This window comes from Leptinotarsa decemlineata, unplaced genomic scaffold (genome assembly GCF_025532065.1).
Source record: "Leptinotarsa decemlineata unplaced genomic scaffold, Ldec_3_MD MMD2_tig00003736_RagTag_RagTag, whole genome shotgun sequence".
In the NCBI taxonomy this organism is placed as follows: domain Eukaryota; kingdom Metazoa; phylum Arthropoda; class Insecta; order Coleoptera; family Chrysomelidae; genus Leptinotarsa; species Leptinotarsa decemlineata.
The window spans coordinates 2,473,885-2,494,973 of NW_027412593.1; the positions used below are offsets into that span (position 1 = coordinate 2,473,885).

At 36.4% G+C, this 21,089-nt stretch overlaps 1 protein-coding gene and 1 non-coding gene across 2 annotated transcripts; one reads left to right on the forward strand and one right to left on the reverse strand.

The window, feature by feature from the left end:
* Positions 1 to 18,016, reverse strand: LOC111509486 (uncharacterized). The gene is made up of 3 exons (XR_012466154.1): positions 17,888 to 18,016; positions 4,153 to 4,357; positions 1 to 628 (listed from the first exon to the last, which is right to left on the reverse strand). It is a non-coding gene; the product is annotated as an uncharacterized protein (transcript).
* Positions 15,874 to 18,423, forward strand: Polr3F (RNA polymerase III subunit F). Its single transcript, XM_023165244.2, has 3 exons — positions 15,874 to 16,177; positions 17,150 to 17,396; positions 17,917 to 18,423. Exons 1-3 carry the CDS (start codon positions 15,999 to 16,001, stop codon positions 18,406 to 18,408), a joined length of 918 nt encoding a protein of 305 aa, XP_023021012.2. The 5' UTR covers positions 15,874 to 15,998; the 3' UTR covers positions 18,409 to 18,423.
* The last annotated feature ends 2,666 nt before the right edge of the window (positions 18,424 to 21,089 follow it).

Below are 21,089 nucleotides of genomic sequence, written 5' to 3' on the forward strand. Positions count from 1 at the left end.
GTTTCAGCATGGGAGCTTTCATTCCTTCCTTGAATTGATTCATTCATATCATGTCCTGTTTCCATAATTGATTTTGTAACTGCAGCTGTTTCATCTTTCTTAGAGATTTTCTTTTCTTCTGAAAACTTTCTAGTTGCAACTCCAGTTATTGGAATATTTTTTGTCAGGCGGGAGTGTTGCTGAAGTTCTTTCGAAACGTTATTTTGTTTACCACCATTTTTGTTTTTATTATGATTTTGATTGGATTCATCGGGTACTTCTTTGTTTTCCTTTCTGGTAATGCTTCGTTTCCTAATCGGGTTTTTCGGTATGTTACTGTTCGTATCTACTATTTCTTTCTTTCTCTCTGTTGATACGCTTCGCGAATATTTTTTTCTAATTGCAGTGTTTATATGGTTTTCGGGAATAGTAGTAGGGCCGGTATTTCGTCTCTTGTACTTCGATTCGTTTCTATCGTACATCTTGGGTTTCTGGGATATTATTGGGGAATCGAAATTTCTCGCAGGAGACTCACCCCTCACGCTGAATTGGCGTGAAAGTTGTTTCGTTACTCCAACAACTGGAATTTTCGTTGGAGGTCTTTTTTCCCGTTGGTCGGTTAGTGACTGAGCACTTCTGATTGTTGTCACTGTAAAAAGTCAGGTAATTAGTATAGATTAGTACGGGTACATCAACACAGGATGAAATAACACATCTAACGAGTGAAATATATGATGCAATGGACAGGACAATTTCCGCAATTACCATTTTCGTGGATCTAGCTGAGGTTTTTGATACCGTAAGTCACACGGTTCTTCGTGAAACTTTGAAAGGCATCGGTTTCAAAGCAATCAGCCGAGGTCTAATGAGCAGTTATCTTAAAAATCAAAAGATGTGCGTGAAAGTGAACAGGGAAAGAAGCGGATTCAGATTTATTCATTATGGAGTACCACAGGGAACCCTGTTGGGGCCATTTTGTTTACTATTCATGTAAACGAGTTATTCCATTTACCGACAAATGGAGAAGTAATCCGTTCCGCGGATGATATTACAGAGTTTTATGGAGCTGAAACATTGACAGCCACCTCCAATGAAACATACGAGCTAAATATCTTACAAAAAAACTACGACATCTCACTCCCGTATATAAAAATGTCTGAAATGATTTCGCTCAACTATTCTTTGATACAACCTCATTTATCATATGGGATAAATGAATGAGGCGGTCTCACGTAATAATAGTGCGCTGGCTAAAACGTATCGATACTCAAGTGACAAATTGTTCCTGAAAATGGAGTTTTCGACATTAGGCAATGTCAGCGAGAAGAAATCCAAGCGGCCTAGATTGAAAAAAAAAAGATCTTCCCAGGCAATTCAATTATTTTTCAATAAACCCAGTTTCAAAAATGTCCGGCCTGTGCCAATGTGTTTATAGCGGTATAGTGCACCTGCTGCATTCATACGCGCAGTAATTCATAATGCAGTAATACGCGTTTCCTAGCAGCAAGTAATGTTAAAAATCTCATTCCATTATTTGCTGATTGGTAACAATCTCAGTGTTACTAAGTGTTGCCAATAAAGTACCAAGACTTCGACAATCTTCTGCCTGCTAGTTGCTTGACTTTTGACTGGGGGAAAACTTTCACTTATAACTCACCCCTACTACTCATTTGAGTTCAGGAAGATCTACGCCGCCTCAGGAACTCCGAGCACAACAACAGCGTGCAAATGAAGAAAGGAGACAATCTGAAGGCTGCAATGCGAAATGCCGCATTCCTCTCTCAAGGGAAGACCAACAAGAACAGCGGAGACGCCTGCTCCTGCCCCCAACCTGAGTACATCAAGCGCATCGGTAAATTCTGGGGTAGGCTTCCTGTCAGTTCAGGGAAGCAAGTAACGCCGGGCTCTGGCTCGGAATCACTAAGGGGGGATCAGTTAACCCTAAGACTATGGCTATGTTTTGACCGGTATGCAAGATCCTCCTCATGCAACGCTGGATCCGCACCAGTGTGTGAAATTTGGAAACAAGAGTGGCTCGCAGCGCGCATTACTGCACTACAGACAATCGTGTGGAATCAGAAACAGGCAGCACTGTATTCACTGTGGGAAGTATTATGAAACCTTCTGGGAAGTGAGACTACATGAAAGACGTACCCACCCCGAAAAATACCACACAAAGAGCTGCAGGTCCTTTTGCCCGAGGATGAAACGCCTGGCGGCCATTGAGGCCCTACTTTGCCAGACAGGAGATTCAATTGTTATATGGAGACAGCCAGCAAGTTAAACAAAGACCAAATATATGGAAGGCGGAAACTGGGCTATTTATCAAGTCCAGGCATGGTTACCGGTGGGAATATCACAGCGGGTGAAGAAGTATCCCTGTTGGAAACAACATTCGCTGTCTCAAGTGCAATGTCAAGTTTAGACGAACACCGGCTGCTAGCAGCCCTTTGCTGGCACCTCTACCAAATGTATTAACAACGAAAAGGCCGGCAATACACAGTTTTCAAGTTGCCGGCCCTTCTTCTGCTATAGAGTTCGCAACTATATCGTCACTGTCTCTTGGAAGAGAAATGGGTCTGATATCACCCCGTCGTCGACCGGAGAGTAGTCTCAAATTCAGCAGCCCAAAACGGTCATAGATCTCAATAAGTCCACTGCCAACATCATATCAAACATGCATCTGCCGATGTCAATTGTAAGCACTACTATTACATCTCAACTCTCTTCTGATAGTACATCATCCACTGCCATACCTCTCAACCTAGAAATCTTTATTTTGCGTCTGCAGAACAAGCTTGTGGAGGAGTCACATGGCCGGCTGAATGAATACGGTTTTTTACAGTTGATCGAGCCTGGACTTGAAATGGATGATGCCAACTTGGCTAAATTCTCAACTGAATGAATTGGTGTCTCCTTTTCGATTGTAGCGGGCTGTTTAAAGGGAAAAAGGATGCGTCGGCGCAAGTTTCCTAGCAACCGGCCGGAGCTCTCAAAGCCAGGACGGAACTGGTAGTAAACGAAACAGGAAACGAGATAGATAGGCCGAGTCCTATGGCCAAAACTATACAGGCATAAGTTATCATGCAGCCAATTATGAAAAAGTATAAGAGGAATTGAACAAATTCGAATATACGGTTGGTTACCTCGTTCACAGGCAGATGGAGCGATGACAAACATGTTGTTGGTTGTTCGCTTCAGCCTAGTTCGAGGAATTATACTCTGAACGGAATTCAATTTCTAATTATGACACTAACTTGCACTGACGAGTGGATAAACAGCCCAAAACCGGTCTCAAGTGTGTTCCAATAATTGAAAATCGATCCCGGCAGTTGTATTGACAACAGCATATGCAGAAATAGCTTCAGGAAAGAATCCTGCACTGACACCTGTCGGATTAATTCCAATGCCCTTCGTGGTATCAGCCAGAAAAGTAGTTGTTTTCTGATAGGTATCAATTCATTAACCTTAACTTAAGACTGACCTGAACGAATTGTTTTAATGGGTAATTTCATTTATAGTCTTCAAGTATGCCCGTTCACTTCATGTGGGGTTTTTTATTCGTTTGTATAAAAAAACGTTTGTGCTTGATCTGAACAGTTTTGTGAAGAGGTTATTTTGAATTTAATTGATTTCTTTTTTTTTCGGAAGGTTTTCTTTTTTTATATGAAGAAGGAGAAGTAGCTTTTTTCCATGTTTTGTACAAGTTCATAATCTCTTTTCATAACTATTATTGAGTTATGAACACATTTCAACATTATGATAAAATCAAAATATCATATTGTATCCTAAAGGCAAGTTCAAGAGGAGCCACGGGTGCAATTTATGGCAGAAGGGCAACGCATTTTAATTAACTGTTTCTTGGAAATCACGAATTCAAAAATCGAAATTTTGACTTCAATCCTGAAATTTATTCGACTTTATATTCTGAAGTCTAAATTTTGAAGAAAATTGATGAATGCCTGCCGAAAAAATAACTGCTTTTCCGGTTTTTATCACGCTGGACGTGAGAAAAGCCGTTTTTTTTTCAGCAGGCATTTACAAAATCATAACTCTATATTTGCTTCGCCGTAGTCGTTTTGAAAAGAAATAGATGTACAACGTTTCTATCAAATGAAATTTATGTAACAGATTGCAATTTCATAAGTCTCATAGATAACCTGTTAAAATTACCTTTATTTTGACCTTTATCTCTAAGCAGCAGAAGTCGAGCGAAATATTTTGCAGCGAAAAAATAAATATCATCAGGTTTTTTTAAGAGTACTTCTTTCACCAGACCTTCCATCATTTCTTCTAGGCCAATCGGAACGCTCACCCTTTTCACTATCATTTCACCCGTTTCGGTATCCATCTCTATCTTCAAGAACTAAATTATGATCTGAAATAAAACGGAATCAAGATGAATTTTCTTATCGAGAATGAATATAGTTATTATTGAAATTTGAATGGCATGACGAACATATCAGAAGGAGGCCCCATGAGATGTAATAACGCAGGCCGCTCCAAAGAATAAGGCCGCTGAAGCCACAAGAACTGGCTTGTTTGGATGCGGAGGTTGATAGTGTTCTAACAGAAGAGATTGACATCTGGCAAATCAACACCGCCATGTATAGCGTCGTCCAATCGCTTTCCGAATCGGAAGGATGAAATTCCGGCCTTGCGATTCGGAAGATTGAATGGCGTGTACATTAGATGGAGGCTAAGACCACGTCGGCGAGACAACATGCGTCTCGTATCCAATGTGTGATGGATTCCAGGGCGGCCAACAGGCCTTTCACACCCGCCCTTCGGCGAATAGCCGCCAAACTACAATGGACCATCCAGTCAAGGCATACTACTGACCACCAAACAGCAGTGCCTTAATAGGATGCGAATTCTAGTGGCTGCGAAGAAGTCATTAGTGAACCGAGCGAGAAATATCGCGGAAAACCTTAGGTTCCGCGAGAAACCTTCTCGCTTATTCCAAAAGCCTCCACGTATTGTGGATAATCCGCCGACCACTGATCAGGTGAAATCATTCTGAAAGGATATCTATGAACACCCGCAGCCACTCAACTTAGATATAGCGCAGTTTGAAGCCTTCAACAGAGAGCTTCCACAGCCTGAGCTCAATGAACTGCGCAACCTGATAACCCCGGATGACGTTCGAAGAGCCCTTGTGGGTCCCAAGAGCTTTGCTGTTCCAGGCCCAGATGGGCTGAGCACTTACTGGTGGAAAAAACTAACAAGCACCTACCGCCATCTGGTCAGAGTTTTCAACTCATGGTTGCATGGAGATCAGCCGATTCCGGATTGGTTTGTCGAAGGGTGGACCGTTCTCGTCCCCAAAAGCGGAGATTTGTTGATTCCTAAGAATTACAGACCGATAACATGCTTGAATTCATGTTATAAGCATCTTATACACCGAGTAGTTCGAACAGATATATGAGCAGAGAGGGTCGAAGAGAGAAGTCGCTGGATGTAAAAAGAACCTGCTCATCGACAGATGTATAACGCAGAACTCTATACAATATATGCGCAACTTCTCTATGGCTTGGATCGATTACCATAAGGCATTTGATACAATATCGCATGAGCTCATCTTGCTTTTTCTCAGATGCCTTGCGGTACCCGACAAAATAGTGAGATGCATTGAACAACTGATATGGCGAACTCGCTTCACCATAACATCTGGTCAAGTCAGAGTTCAAACAGGGTGGGTCACTATCAGAAGGGGTGTATTTCAGGGTGTTTCCCTTAGTTCCATTCTCTTCTGCATCTCACTATTGCCATTATCCATTGCGCTGTGGTATCCCTGGAAACCGGAGGCACAAGGTCACCCATTTGTTTCATATGGATGATCTTAAACTTTATGCGTCTGGAAAGAAGGATCTCCATCAGTCCTTGACGGTGGTGGAAGAGTACACGCATGCTATCGGTATGAATTTCGGGATAGACAAATGTGCAATGGTCCATCTCAAAAAGGACGATGCGGGGACTACGGAGAGGATGTACAACTCGAAGATGGAAGCATCCTACACCATTAAGATGTCGGAGAGACGCATACTTACTTCGGGGTGGAACAACGCCACTCACAAGAGTTAACAGCAGTGAAGAACTCACCGCGGCAAGTATCAGCACAAACTTCGACAGATCTGTATCCCAAATCGTCCATTCCGCGGTTGTATATCCCCCGACGACAGGAAGGTCTACAGACACAATGGTACTGGATGTAGCCTATAAAGTCGTCAGGAGTTTGGATCTCCTTCTCTGCATGGTCCGCGACCATGAGAGATCAGGAATTGGAGCATTCCTCCTTAGGGCAGCTGCCCAAGCAGCTGATGAACTCGGTTTAGTTTTCAACACTGCACGATATGATAACAACTCTGTAATCATGTTGAAACCCGTTCAGCAATAAGCTCATAATAAATCCGCAGATGTCACCTCACTTCTGCGGAAACACAAGGATAAGCCAATGCATGGGGTCTTATTAAATAACATTGAAAACTTCGGCTTATCAAAGCGCCAGACTTTCGCTTTCCTCAGGTCGAGTGGGCTGAAGTCGGAAACTGAGGGGTTCATCATAGCTTGCCAGGATGGTATCTTCAACACTTTAGTCTACCGCAGTCGCGTGATGGGTATAGAGGTTTCTGACACAAGGTGCAGGGCCTGCCACGAGGAGCCCGAGATCCTAATGCACCTGCTATCAGCTTGTCCAGCATATGCGATCTCGGCCTATATCCATCGACATAACGCGGCCCTAAGAGTTCTCTATTATCATTTACGGCACTCTTACTGTATTGACGAGACATCGGTATTGCCCTACACTCCGGGGGATATTGAATCCGTTATAGGGAACGAGAAGTGCCGAATTTATTGGAACTGTTCGTTCCCCACCCTTGGGCTCATACAAGCTAATAAGCTGATGTAGTCCTTCTCGACCACCAGAGCAAAACGATATTTGTCGTGGACTTTTCAGCTCCTGGCGAGACGAATATTGTCCGAAAAGAGAAGGAAAAACGGATAAAATATCGAGATTTTCTCTTCGATCTCCGCAGACTCTATCCAGATCACTCTGTCAAGATGGTTGTTCTGATTATTGGAGTCCTTGGTGGAATGATGTCCCCTCTACTCGTTCGAATCTTAAAATCATACCGGCTTGCCGCACTAAGGCAGAAATCTTAGCCGCACAGATGCAGAAGGCTGTCATTCTTGGCTCACTGCGCTTGCTCAGGGCAGATGATTCTCAGATCCAATGATCACGTACCCCAGGGTGTGGGGAGTGGTCATTGGTTGATAATGCTGGCGCGCCCTCCCGAATGTATCGGGGCTTCGGGGGATAGGGCCTGGCCAGCGCACACTGCGGTGAAAAAAAATAATATCGTCTTTATTATCTTCAAATACATTTTTCAAGCAAATTAATCAGGTAAAATGTGATTGTTATGTGAAGACAAAAGGCGAAGTTCAATTTGCATGATAAGTCATCATTCAACTACTCTTCCACTCAACCTCAATAGTTTACAGTGCAGTGAGATTCATACCATTATTCGAAGAAAATTATTTTTTATGATCATCTGTGAATAATTGATACAACAAAAAATTTCCAGTGCAATATCTTGAAAATGATTCAATGCACATTAATTTCAAAATAGGAAATTCGATAAATTCAGTCTTTCTGTAGCAAGTGCGATGGAAGGAAAATATTTGTTTACTGTTTTTTCATAATCTGTAACTCATACATTCCTGGCTAGTTCTCTTAGACACAGTCGTATTCAAGCCAATGAATAGTTGCAATGATACACGACCTATAAAGCAACGTATTTACAGAGTATCAAATTGAAAAAAGCCATCAATCATCAATGCATATAATAAGTATGTATCTAGTTGAAGCTGGGATGATTCTGCAACGTTACATGACTGCGAACAGCCCTGATTCTCCATAGGTGCCTCGGGGAGTTATAAACATCACGTACCCAGAACACAAGGCTAATGTAGCGTTTGCGTACGTAATGTCGAAAAAGCATTAATCTATTGAGATAAGTTTCCCTAAATATTCAGTATTTGATTCATTTCAACCGATTCAGTTGATTCGACTGAGACTTGGGTTGACTATATTTACAGATTATTCAAAAGATTTATTATGAATCAAGAATATATAGGGTGTTTCAAATTCGATCCTCACCATTGGGATCTCAGAAAGTATGAGAGATACGAAGATGGTTAAATTGGGACTAAGTTGCGCATTTACCTGAATAACAATATGCCGTTGAGAAAGTTCCTGGAATTCCGAGTATATCCGGAGATATCCGGAAAAAACAGAAATTTTGGAAAATGGTTTTTATTTTTTTCTGTCTTTATTTTTTGAAAGATTCGAAAATAAATTGCACTTCCTTATTGCCACTTCTACCCTGCTACATAACGTTGTTTTCAGATTTGCTATCCGACGTTTCGTCTCCCGAAACTTTATTTTTTCTTATGGGCGCTACATTGAATTCTTTCTGTTTTGAATAGAACCAGATTTTACCTTTCCAATGATATATCATGAGTTATCATTCTTTTTCGAAAAAATTAGACTCTGACTTTTATGTTTCTAAATTTGACTTTCAATTTGTTACACTCAATGACATTTTGTTATTGTGCAAGTCATTGAAATTTTGACGAAAAATGGCTTTCACAAATGAAGAAAAAAGAGATACCCATGATACAAATTATTACAAATACGATTGGAACAGTGTTAGAACATCGGAAATGTATTTAAACGTGTATCCCGAAAGACGTCAACCACATCAAACTATGTTCAAGTTATTGGATCAAAATATTACCGAGTTTGGTTCATTTGAAAAGCCGAGCAAAAAATACGGAGACAGAATGGACCAGAAAATCAAAGAAAATTTGAAAAATGAGGTCAAATGAGGTCAAATGAATATTACTGGAGTTTTTTCCCAACACCAAATCGTTATTTTTAACACCTCGACACGTGTTTCGATCACCAAGTGATCATCTTCAAAGAGGAAGATTAAAACTAAGGCATAAATAGGATTAGCTCGCACTAGTCCTTGGCTTTAATCTTCCTCTTTGAAGATGATCACTTGGTGATCGAAACACGTGCCGAGGTGTTAAAAATAACGATTTGGTGTTGGGAAAAAACTCCACTAATATTCATTCCCACACAGCACTAGATATTCATGGAATATTCCCTGTATATCATAAAACGAACGTATATATTCCAAATATTCATAGAATATTCTTGGAATATATACATGCCTTTAGAATATTCATAGAATATGCTTGAATGAATATGGCAGGATTATTCCCGAAAGAATGTGCATAGAATGTCTATAAATGGATTATTCTCCCTTGAATATTTTAAGAATATTGTCGATCGAATATACCATATGGTATATTCTTAGAATATATCCCCACGATATATTTTGGAATATTCTATACAATGGAATTTTGAATTATCTTATAATAACGTATTCAAATAATTAAATATTATTAAAAACAAAAATATTTGAAGATCTTAATCGAATGCATAACCTAATGTATATAACCCTGATAGTGTTAACCACTTTTTGAACTCAACGCAAAGATTCTGGATGAATTGCTCCAACAGCAACTGTTGGAAACGACAAAAAAATTTGAATGGGCCAATAAATGAACCAATTGCATCAATAAATTGATTAATTCTCATCCTATTTGTCTTTTTGTATTTGAAATTATTTAATTACAAAGCGAAAAATCCTGGAAACAGAGAAATGGGGAAGTGAATAATTGGAGTAAACGTTTCTCATTGGTCAATTGAAGTGTAGCGCGCGACAGTCGAATAAGCTCTGTGAAAGCGGCTGTCCCTTAATGCATGGTACATTTGCGTTTGCGTTAAATTCGACATTTGATTCAACATGGCGGTTGACGTGGCAGGTTCGCGTGTGTAATGCATGATGTGTTGGTGTTATTATCAAAGTATAATTCTGTCACGTTCAGTGTACCATCTATAATTTGGGGTTGTCCAATTTGCAGTACAGCGAATAGTTTGATTTTGGATCTTCAAACAGGAGAGTTGCATCTATTCAGTCTTCAAGAAAAGTAAGTAAAATGCAATAGTATCGATAGTAAAGTCATGGTGATTAACCTACTATACCTCATTTTAGGTTCGAGGAGAGTTGGTGTGTGGGATTTGTTGGTTTGACTAAGTACATGTTTGAACTAGAGTGATTTCAGCTGTGTATCTTCAATAGAGAAAAGAAAGTGAATGACACATTCTTTTGTATCATTTGTTTTCATAATTTTTATCACTCGTTTTCAAGATAGTATCAATTTGCCCAAAAGGAAACAGAGTGGTACCTGGTATAGGCAGGTGCGCCAAGGAACTGAAAACGTAATGATTACTTTTCAACAAGACAATGCAAGTTGCTCTCCAAGTCATAAAATGTTGTAAATGTTCATGAGTAACCTATGCGAAAAATATCTATTTGATTTTTATTCCAGTTTTATTGTGCCACTTTCAAATAGTGATAATGAACGTTAATGTACATTTTGTTCCAGGTATTACTATTGAAACACTGGCTGATGCATTGTTGGACAAATATAAGGAAAACTATTCTGGTGAGCAAAGTTTGAATAACTTTAAGTAAGTGAAATTCATTGAAGAACCCATCATACCACTCATTTTAAATACTTCATTTGTGGGTTTATTTTTCGAAGTGAGAAACCTAACCTAACCTATTTCTTGATGTAATACACTTTTTCTTTTTCAATGAAATGATATGTTTATTATTTTTTAATTAGTGCTGATGAATTCACAGAGTTGTTATTTTAGTATATTTTTTAGTATACATTTGTTTGAGAGTAGGAACATCCTAATTTGAATACATTTCTAATATTTGTAATATGACAGTATTCAGGAATATTTTATTCAGTGAATAAATATTTTGAATTAGATTTTTTATTTTTAATATTGGTTGAAACGTCAAATATTTCAGTGTATATTGTTTTTAAAATATATTTGTTTATGAATATTATGTGTTTTATTATTTGTGTGAATCTTGTATTAAAATGCAATATATACATGCCTAATAGCGGTTACTCGTCACATTCTTGGAATATTCCAAATATTCCTAGAATATTCATAAAATATATTTAAAGAATATTCTATGGTGTTTCTCTATTGTATATTCCTACAATAAACTAAGAATATCCTGAATATTTTATGAATATTCCTCGGGTTCTATTCCTGGAATATTCTTAATAGAATATACCTTAGATATTCTAAGAATATTATAAGATATTCCCAAGGAATATTCCCAAGGAATATTCTTAAAATATATCAAAGGTTCGCCAGGAGCACTTCCAGGGAATATTCTCCAGAAGATATATATATCCATGGCATATTCATAGCATAATACAATATCCTTAAATGTATATTCATGAAATATACCTGGAATATCTATTGCTATGTGGGTTACTACACCAAAGGTTCCAAACAGTGCATCATGAGGTCAAATGAGTCAAATCAACTGAACAATATTTTTTTAACAAATATTTAACATAATTCTCTGAACTGAAATAACATTTTTATTGTGTACCTATATGTATGTAATATAGTTAACCAGAGATACATAGTATTTTTTTCCATCGAAAGTTTAATGTGAATCTTCAAATTGACATAATTTTTTCATTCACGAACCGATTATAATAAATCCAGCTTTTAATGTTTAGTGAAGCATACCACAATAGATTAGTGGAAATAGATTGAGCCGTTTTTGAGTTTATCGCACACAAACGAATAGGCAAACTGGCAAACAGAAAAACAGAGCTTCCAGATAACAGAAGTGAATTCTATAAAGGAGCGATATAAAACTTTCGTTGTGTAAACAGAAAAATCTCCAGATGTTCTCAAAATAAAAGCAAGTATTTCAATAGCTATCTGAGATCTCGAGACTACATTTTGCATTTAACTTTTCTTACGAGTGCCATGTTATTCAACTCATACTTAATTGAAAACAATTGAAGGCTGTAATATACTGAAAAAATAGAGAAACACTTACAATGATGTCTTTCAGGTCATTTTGGAGATATACATCCTCAGAACAATTCACATTTCAAACCGTTAGTAAAGATAAGAAATGTTGAATAATATCATTGATGAAAAGGCAGAACAGCAGTGGTTCACAAAGGGAACCCTGTGGTACTAATGATTTCACAAGTATAGGCTCAGTAACTATGAACTGTATACGAAATGATTGCAAACAACCAATCAAATAGCTGCGAATGCACACAATTTATCGGACAACAAACTATGTGGTACTCTATCAAAAGCTCTCGAAAAATCTGTGTACATAGACCTCACGAGAGCGTTATAAAATACTGGTGGTGTACCACCACCTTATTTTTTGAACAGCCCTCGTATGTGAATATTCCAATGATTTGAATGCATATTCGTCTATAGTGACCAACTCTCTCTTTGGAAAGGAGTTTTGAATGCATACAATAAGGAAATAACACAAAAAAACACCAAAAGATTAAAGAACGTTCAAAAATAACTGTTCCAACTTATATTTATCATAAAAAAATTTCATTGGTAGAAAAGAATCATTTTTAACGTTTTTTCATATCTAAATATAGGTGTGGTCAAAAAGTTAACTGCATTCTCCATCGTGATATTTGACGAACACTGGATCTATGGGTACTATTTCAAAGTACTTACATTATTGGTCCTTGAATAAAGTCAAAAAACGAGTTTAACAAATGAGTCAGTCACTTGAAAACTTCAACATGAAACAGACTGCCCATGTCGAATGTATGTAAGTTCGTCGCCATGGAGAATCGACTAAAATACAAATTTTCAGAATAGGCGCAAAGTTTCTCGGTCAAGTCAATGGCCTTGCTGCCTTTAATATATTAAGTATCAAGAACGGTAAGGGTTGCTTACTGATCGATAAAATGCCTGAGAATATTACAATAGCGTGTCATTATCAGTTTTCGTATCAATTCAGAATTAAGGTTTTCATTAATAATAGTCATGACGAAGAAAACGTAGATTCTTGGACCGCCAACAGGGGTGGCTTAAGGGATGAGGCTGGATTAAGATTTATTCAACTAGAATCGGTCATGATGAATTAAGAAATCGTGAAATGCCGAAAGAATGAGTAAGACTGCTTCAAATAATAGGTTGTTTCAAAAGATTTTTTTTTTTAACGAGTCCACTTCAAACTGTTAATATCCAGTGACGGCTCGTGCATTGGAGAACAGGGGAGGCTTAAGTCATATAGACTATACACACACAGAAAAGCCCGCCGGAGGCGCGAAAATTTTTATGTTGTTGCACGCTTTGCTTAATACTAAAGTTAGGGCATGGGCATGACAATGCGTAAAAAGTGCATGAGGAGCTATAGACTTTATTTTAGTTTGTAAACCATTTAAATGGCCGGTCATGACCGCAGCCCCATCATAGGTTTGCGCAATTAACTTTTGCCTAAAATTATAGGTGTCACACGTACGAATTAAAAAATTAAACAAATCGTCAGCTGTGCGTCCAGATGAAACATCATGAAAACCCATAAAACGTTCTACCACATTACCATCTTTGACATATCTAAAAACGATTGAAAGCTGTGATGTACAAGTAACATCGGTAGTTTCATCAATTTCCCATGTAAAAAAAGAAACACTTTCAATCTCCTTGCTTATATTCTCCTTAATAATGTATGCCACACTGTCTATAATAAGCTCATTTTGAATGGTTTTTGAGGTGCCCGAAAAAACGCTACCGTTTAAAAAAGTGCCAAATTATGAATCATATTTGCCCCATAACACGAGGTAATTTTTTTAAATCGGAGTATCCTATTTTAGACCACGTTTGGTATTCGGTTTGTACGGAAAATAAAACACAGGGCCAACAAAAAAGTTTCTCTCGTTTAATGGAGCCGGTTAACCAATCGCATTTATCGTACCAACTAATATTAAATCCACGATTTTGTCGATTTAATTGAAATCAAATTCGGTTGAGGCCTTCCCAGAGTTTTAATAATGTAAAATTTATTATCAAAAGATAAAGACTTAAAATTATTTGTCAGCAACCAATCGACTATATCGTCAGATTTTTTAATTTCGTCCAACTTATCCATAATAAATGAAAAAAAAACTTCCCGAAAAGTGAAAACCTGAAAACACCTTGAAATTGAAAGAAAACACTTTAAAAACACATTAAAAATATTACCAAAAAACACTGCTATAATATAATACTGGCTGTTTTATACACAAATAACAAATATTATCAAGAAACACTAAAACGATTTACCCGAATATTTTTTTGTCCCGGTCCGTCACGGTATCCCGTCCGAATAATTAAATAAAAAACAAACGCATTCGTACACTAATAGAGACCAACTGGAGGCAAGCCTCCTCTGAAGCTATAATTTCTGCAACTGAAATTACAAATCGGGACATATGTCGCTGGTTGGATCGGTCTCGTGGAGCCTGTGTTTTTTATAGCGGTCGGAGACTTGGCTCCCTTGCAACGTATGGCATTTATTATTTCGGGTTGATAGTTTATTCGTTATTCGTTCATGGGCGGTGCGTTTGAGTTTTGTTGATGCAGGATACATACTACTTACTGAGTGATAGTGATTTTTCGGGCATATCATGTATTTATATTAAAAATTAATGGTAAAGTAATGATACCCAAGCATTTTTAGAAAACAATCATCATAATTATTTGTCAATATCTTTCAATTTACTGCGATGAATAGCCTCAAATTTTATGGGGAGGCTAAGCCTCCCTTGCCTGCTCTGACGAGCCGCCGCTGTTAATATATCAGTGAATGCTTATTCAATTTAATCGAAATAAGCGCAAGTTGAATCAATGCACTTTTGCCAACATAACGCACGTCGTTTAATTCCGTCAGCATAAAAATTGTGAGTTTGGGATGCGATGAAATCTAGCAAGATCGGACCTCCTCTGTTGACCAGTGTCGGCTGCTGCCAAAGCAATTATTGGTACATTTTGTCGATTTCCTCACAATAAGACTCTGCTTTGATGGTTTTTCCACGGTCTTTTTCTTGATGAGTATCCGCCTTTAGGGTGTGCTTGGGTGGCTCATAGATGTCCAACCACTGTCCGGAGCATATCTTTCTGTCGTAGAGATTACACTTTTCATAACACGTGACGATACGATACAAAACAAGATCGTTTTGGTTGTGCAAAAGCAAAGATGAACAGACCTCCAAACGTGACAATTTCTGCCGATCGTTCAAATCGTAGGGCACCCACTCTGTCAAAAACCGCATGGGAGCTGACGCCAAAAATTAATATCTCCTAAAAATATACCCCTTTGAATGTTATCCCATTATGCATTATTAACCACTCTTACCAACGCATACGCCAAATAATTGAGATTTTTTTGCAAATTTCCTATGCTGGATAGAACTTGTTGATATTTAATGAAAATACAACTGTAGTTTTAATTGATGCTGGCACATCTAATATCCTCAGAAACGACCACGAAATTTGTATCAGAAAGAAATCAAAGAAACTTTAACTTGCATCATGACAGTGAAAAAAAGCTAGATTAGTAATGATGAACCCACAACTGCCCTAGCTTTATTCTTCAATCAAGGTACACAAAGAGACCTACCCTATCAGACCAGTGATTCCTTTTGTTACAGCACCTCCAGTGAAAATATCAGGAAAAATATCTCAATCATTCAGAACAAAAGTAATTTTCAGTATGAATTCATTTTTTTGCCGGCAGAAATTTTCATGGATGCTTTGGAACAGAAACTGCTAAAACATTGTTTGATGAGCAACATTGTTTCTTTTAACCTTTCTTTTAATTTAAACTAACGATTATCGGATCTGGATCAATGACACAGACGTCAAGCCTTGAAATACAAATAGAAGAAGAAGTTTCATAAGGTTATGTATGTTATGTTTTCGTTTTCATTTTGTAGGTTTTGTTATGACTGTGTGGAAAGTTCAATAATGTAATACTTGCAAGAAAGTAGTACATCTAATATTGTTTCCTGTGAAAAAAAGTGAAATGAACAAAATTAAAGTTGAGGCATCTGAACATGGAAATCAAAATGAAGCAGAGAGTCAATTATTGGACTTGGCAAAGTCTCAAGCACAGGGAATCTCTGATGAGGATATCAAGGCACATATTCCTGATATACCCATAACTGAACTGGTCGCTATAATCAACAAGTGCTTGAGTAAGGGGTGAGAATATATTTAAGGAAAGATGTAGTCATGCACCAGTTTTAGGTCTGAAAAATGCCAAGCTTTTGGATCATTGATTTTCAGTAATAATACCCATTCACGGCATTGTATATATTATATATACTTACTCATAATAGGTTTGTTCTGGCTCTAACATCTGAAACTGTTTGGAAACTGCGCAAGACATGATGCGTACAAACAAATCTCAAACAATCTGAAATAATCTCGGACACTTGGTTAAACCAGAATGCATTTTGAGGAGACCACTGTACCACCTATTGTATATATGAAGAGATGATGACGAGAAAATACTGTTGATCATGTCCATTTTGTTTTGTAGTGTATCCTTGTAGTCAGTTCAAATGTTATCTAACCTCGATCAATTATTTAAAACAAATAAATAAAAAAACATCCTAGATAATAACCCAAACAAATTTTCACATGAATGCGCATGAGCAACGGAAACAGTTCTCAACAGTTCAGCCTCGAGAGCAAGAATGATTCGGGACGGTTCAGACAGTTTAGGATCATTTCGCAGTCGAAACCTGAACAGAAGATTCATTAATCCGAACATATCCTCAATAAACGAGAATGCTCTATATCAACTGCCCATGATCCTGACGTCCTAGAACCTGAATTTTGTAGAACCAGAACAAACCTATCATCTACAGCTTGTCAAAACTAGGAAGAGACTTAAGAATTCTATATCTCTCTCTCACACAGTGTCCTAACGAACGCGCATCTTAGGGGAGATCCTGAGCCGAGACTTTGAAATCGCTTCCTAGATTTGACAAGCTGTTTATAATAACAAATGATGCCATGAATTCTTACGACTTAAAACTTGCCTTATACAACTTTAGACTGTTGCTTAAAATATATAACCTTTTTCATAAATGTTACTAAAAGTAATTTGATTACAATAAATGAATATTCATGTAGTTTCATGATTATGAATAACCACTATTGTTTCAGAACACTAGAACTATTCAAAAAAAATGGCAAACCATACTACAAATACAAGAACCCTTCAAAAAAAAGCACACCAAAAGGAACTGACAATGAGGAAAAAGTAGTTTACAAAATTATAGAAGAAGCAGGCAATATAGGAATATGGATAAGAGCAATCAGGGTTGCCTCAAATTTAAACGCCATACAACTAAATAAAGTTGTGAAAAGTTTAGAAACGAAGAAACTCATAAAAGCTGTTAAATCTGTATCAGTAAGTTAATTTTTGATCAAAGTTCATAATAAACAAAAACATTAATCATGGTAGTAAAATGCAATAACTCGATTTGATATGATCAGAGTGTGAAACATTAAAATCAATATCTGCAATTATATGTTGAAGATTACAGTGCAAAGACAATGAAATTCCATTTCAAAATATTCTAAGGAAAACTAAATCTTAGATTTCAAGTCTACAGAGTTCTTCCTAGACGCAAAGGAAACTTAATGCTAATAAAAAGAATATTGTCACAATCACAGGGAGGGAACTTGAAATACTGAAAGACCAATTCTCACAGACCACTTTCAGCTTTGGTTACCAGAACACAAACACACCATTGGTAAAACTGACAATGTAATGTAATAGTTAGGAGGTACTAATCAATTTTTTTATAAAATCATAAATACTGATAATATGCATAAATATTTAAATTATACTTAATATTACTCCTTTTTCACTTATTTCTGACCTAGTTTGTAACTTACCAATAATTTTTGAAAAACACTTCTTTTAGGAGAGTAAGAAGAAAGTATATATGCTCTATGATTTGGAACCTGATCGTTCAGTCACAGGGGGCTCATGGTATCAAGGTCATGACTTTGAATCAGAATTTGTTGATGTCCTAAATCAACAATGCCACCGTTTCCTAGTAGAAAAATGGGAGGAAGCGAAGAAATTCGGTGGAGGTCCACTGTTGGTAAAAAACCGAAGTTACGCCACTGCAAGTGATGTTCACAAGTTCATTTCGGAACTAGGAATCAGTAAAGTCTCGCTAACAGTAGATGATATTGAAAGTATATTATACACAGTTGTTTTGGATAACAATGCAGAGAGAATTGTAGCTACCAACGGATCCTACTTGTACAAGGCTGTGAATCGATTTATTTCAGCAACAGGTCTGGTTCAAGCCTCATGTGGTATTTGTCCTTTGGCCAACAGATGTGCTGATACAGGACTGGTTAATCCTAAGGCATGTACTTATTTCACCGATTGGTTAAACCAATAAAAATATTCACTATAAGTGTTTGTTTCATTTATAAACATGGAATCTGCATTGAAACATTTTGCATATACAGTGACACCACTGAATGGATTTGGATTTTTTCATTCATAGATATAATTCAAAGTTGATTTTGCAGTTGACTTTTGCTCGAAAATTGTCTAAATATTAGCTCCACTTCAGTTGTCACATTTTATAGTCCACCAATTTTTTTTATACTCCACCAAATTTCAGCTCTCTATTGTCACTTGTAGTTTTTACACTTTTTTAGTACTTTCACATTGTTTCGTTTTATACAGATGAATTGCCATTGATCTGTTCGAATGCTCTGCTATGAAAATATGTTTTGTTATTGAAAACTATTGAAGTCTGTGCCACTTTTTTTATATATATATATATATATATATATATATATATATATATATATATATATATATATATATATATATATATATATATATATATATATATATATATATATATAAACTGGGCTGTTTATAGGTCTATTGACTATTTTATTTTTGTATTTACTATGACATTTCTGATTGACAGTTACTTGACAACTTTGAAGTATTTATAAATATAATAAAACAGTGGTGTTACATAACATATACAAACAGGATCAAAATAGATATAAATCACTTTATTGGAATTATAAACACGTTCTACTGAATTTAAAGGAAACATTTTGCAATACCTTGTCCAGAAAATTGTTTTGTTGACCTGTTACCAGAAAAATTAATAAATGCACTTCCAAAAATTCTATATTGAAATTTAGTTAGATTTTTCTGGGCCATTTCCAAAGGCAACCCTATTTTTTGAAAATTTCTTTAAAAAATGACAAATTTGAAAAGTTCAAACAGCATGTGACATTTAGAACTGGGTACATATCATTTGTTTTCCAAGCAAAAACTGCCAGGTCATATTTCAATTATGTCTAACAATAAAAAATCCCATATGGTGTAGACTTTAGTGGTGTCAATCAATCAAAAGTTCCTTTGTCAGAAGAATTACATCTCTCAGTAAGAAAATTTGTATGTATATAAATATAATGAAATAAATAACAATGAAACAAACTCTACTATATAAATACATTAGATATATCTAAAGTTAATTCTGAAGACTGTATCAAAAAGTGCGGAAGCGCAGAAAGGTCAACCTATTTTCATTATTTGTTTCTTGGAAATTACGACGTTGAATTTCGACTTTATTCAAGTAATTTAGAAATTACAACTTAAATCTCCGTAGAGGAAAGATACATTCATACAAGAAAACAAATATTTCAAAATGGAATCTGGAGAAACGTTAACCTCTCACAACGTACCTACAAAGTATTCTGGTAAAATAACTTCTTTCCCGGCTAATACCATGCTGGACATTGAATTATATCCGACAGACATTTATGCAAGTTTTGTTAGTGTTAGTGCCTGGGACTTGAATAATTTCAACGCGGCTAGACTGCATGTACGAAACCTTCAACAGCTCCATCTTGTAAAGAGAGCCGCAAGCAGGAAAGAAACATTCCATGTACCAATACTCTGACAGACATCAAAATAATTCTGAAGACTATCGAGAAACGATACATACATATAAGAAAATATTTCAGAATAAAATTTTGAAACATTACCAGAACCTGCTGGATGAACGAGAAACATCTGCAAGAATAACGTCAAGCGTGGTATTAGCCGGGAAAGTAGTTGTTTTCTGGCAGGCATTTTCCAGATCCTACTGTGAAGGTAAGTTTTGAGTTTTTATCCCGAAATATTTATTTTTCTAAAGTTAATTGTATAATACTTGATATAAATACTACAATTGAAATGAAAAAGCAAAACATTCATATTAATTTTTTAATTTATTTTCTTTTGTTCAGACGTCCTTGGTATAATTTCAAAAGATTATAATAATGAAGTAAAAATATTCTCCAATAGAAATAGCATATTCTCTCAATAAGCAATACCTTGAGATCATTTCCGAACTTATTTAGAGATGAAGTATCGAAGTGGATAATCTTAGCGACTGGAGAAATGTACAATAAAATGTACACAAAGAATCCTATACATATTTAACTTTTTCGTCAATTTATATGTTCAATAGCTGTTTTTCACTCATTTTTACTGTCCTGAGGAAGCTTCCCAATAGAAGCGAAAGCTTGGCTAAGTAGAGCAGAGGTTGATTTTTTGACTGAGAGACCCTGTTAATCCATTTTATTATATATATATATATATATATATATATATATATATATATATATATATATATATATATATATATATATATATATATATATATATATATTATATATATATATATATATTTTCAATATTAAATTTCACAAAAAGGATTTGAAGCTTTATGTCTTCTATTAATTATCTACGAGCGCTTTTGACAGTTGGTAGTACTATCATCTTCTAGGCACTCCTCAAACTCTTGTTTGAGGAGATACTGAAAATAAAGGAAAATTAGTTGCATCATTCAAAATATATATATATATATATATATATATATATATATATATATATATATATAGAAATACAAATTCATGGAGCCTCCAGCAGGTGACCAAGTGTTGCCCATCCTTACACTTGGCTGCGCCATACTGATGATGGGCCAAAAGCCCGAAACACGTGTCTATGGTTTGCCACTTTCTTGAATGCTATGTCCGATTAATAACTTCTATTTCTCTATCA

Excerpts from the sequence above, each read along its gene's own strand:
- Polr3F (XM_023165244.2), top strand. The coding sequence starts at position 15,999 with ATGAACAAAATTAAAGTTGAGGCATCTGAACATGGAAATCAAAATGAA. Across the intron at positions 16,178-17,149 it reads AACAAGTGCTTGAGTAAGGG|AACACTAGAACTATTCAAAA; the intron begins GTGAGAATATAT and ends CTATTGTTTCAG. Across the intron at positions 17,397-17,916 it reads AAGCTGTTAAATCTGTATCA|GAGAGTAAGAAGAAAGTATA; the intron begins GTAAGTTAATTT and ends CACTTCTTTTAG.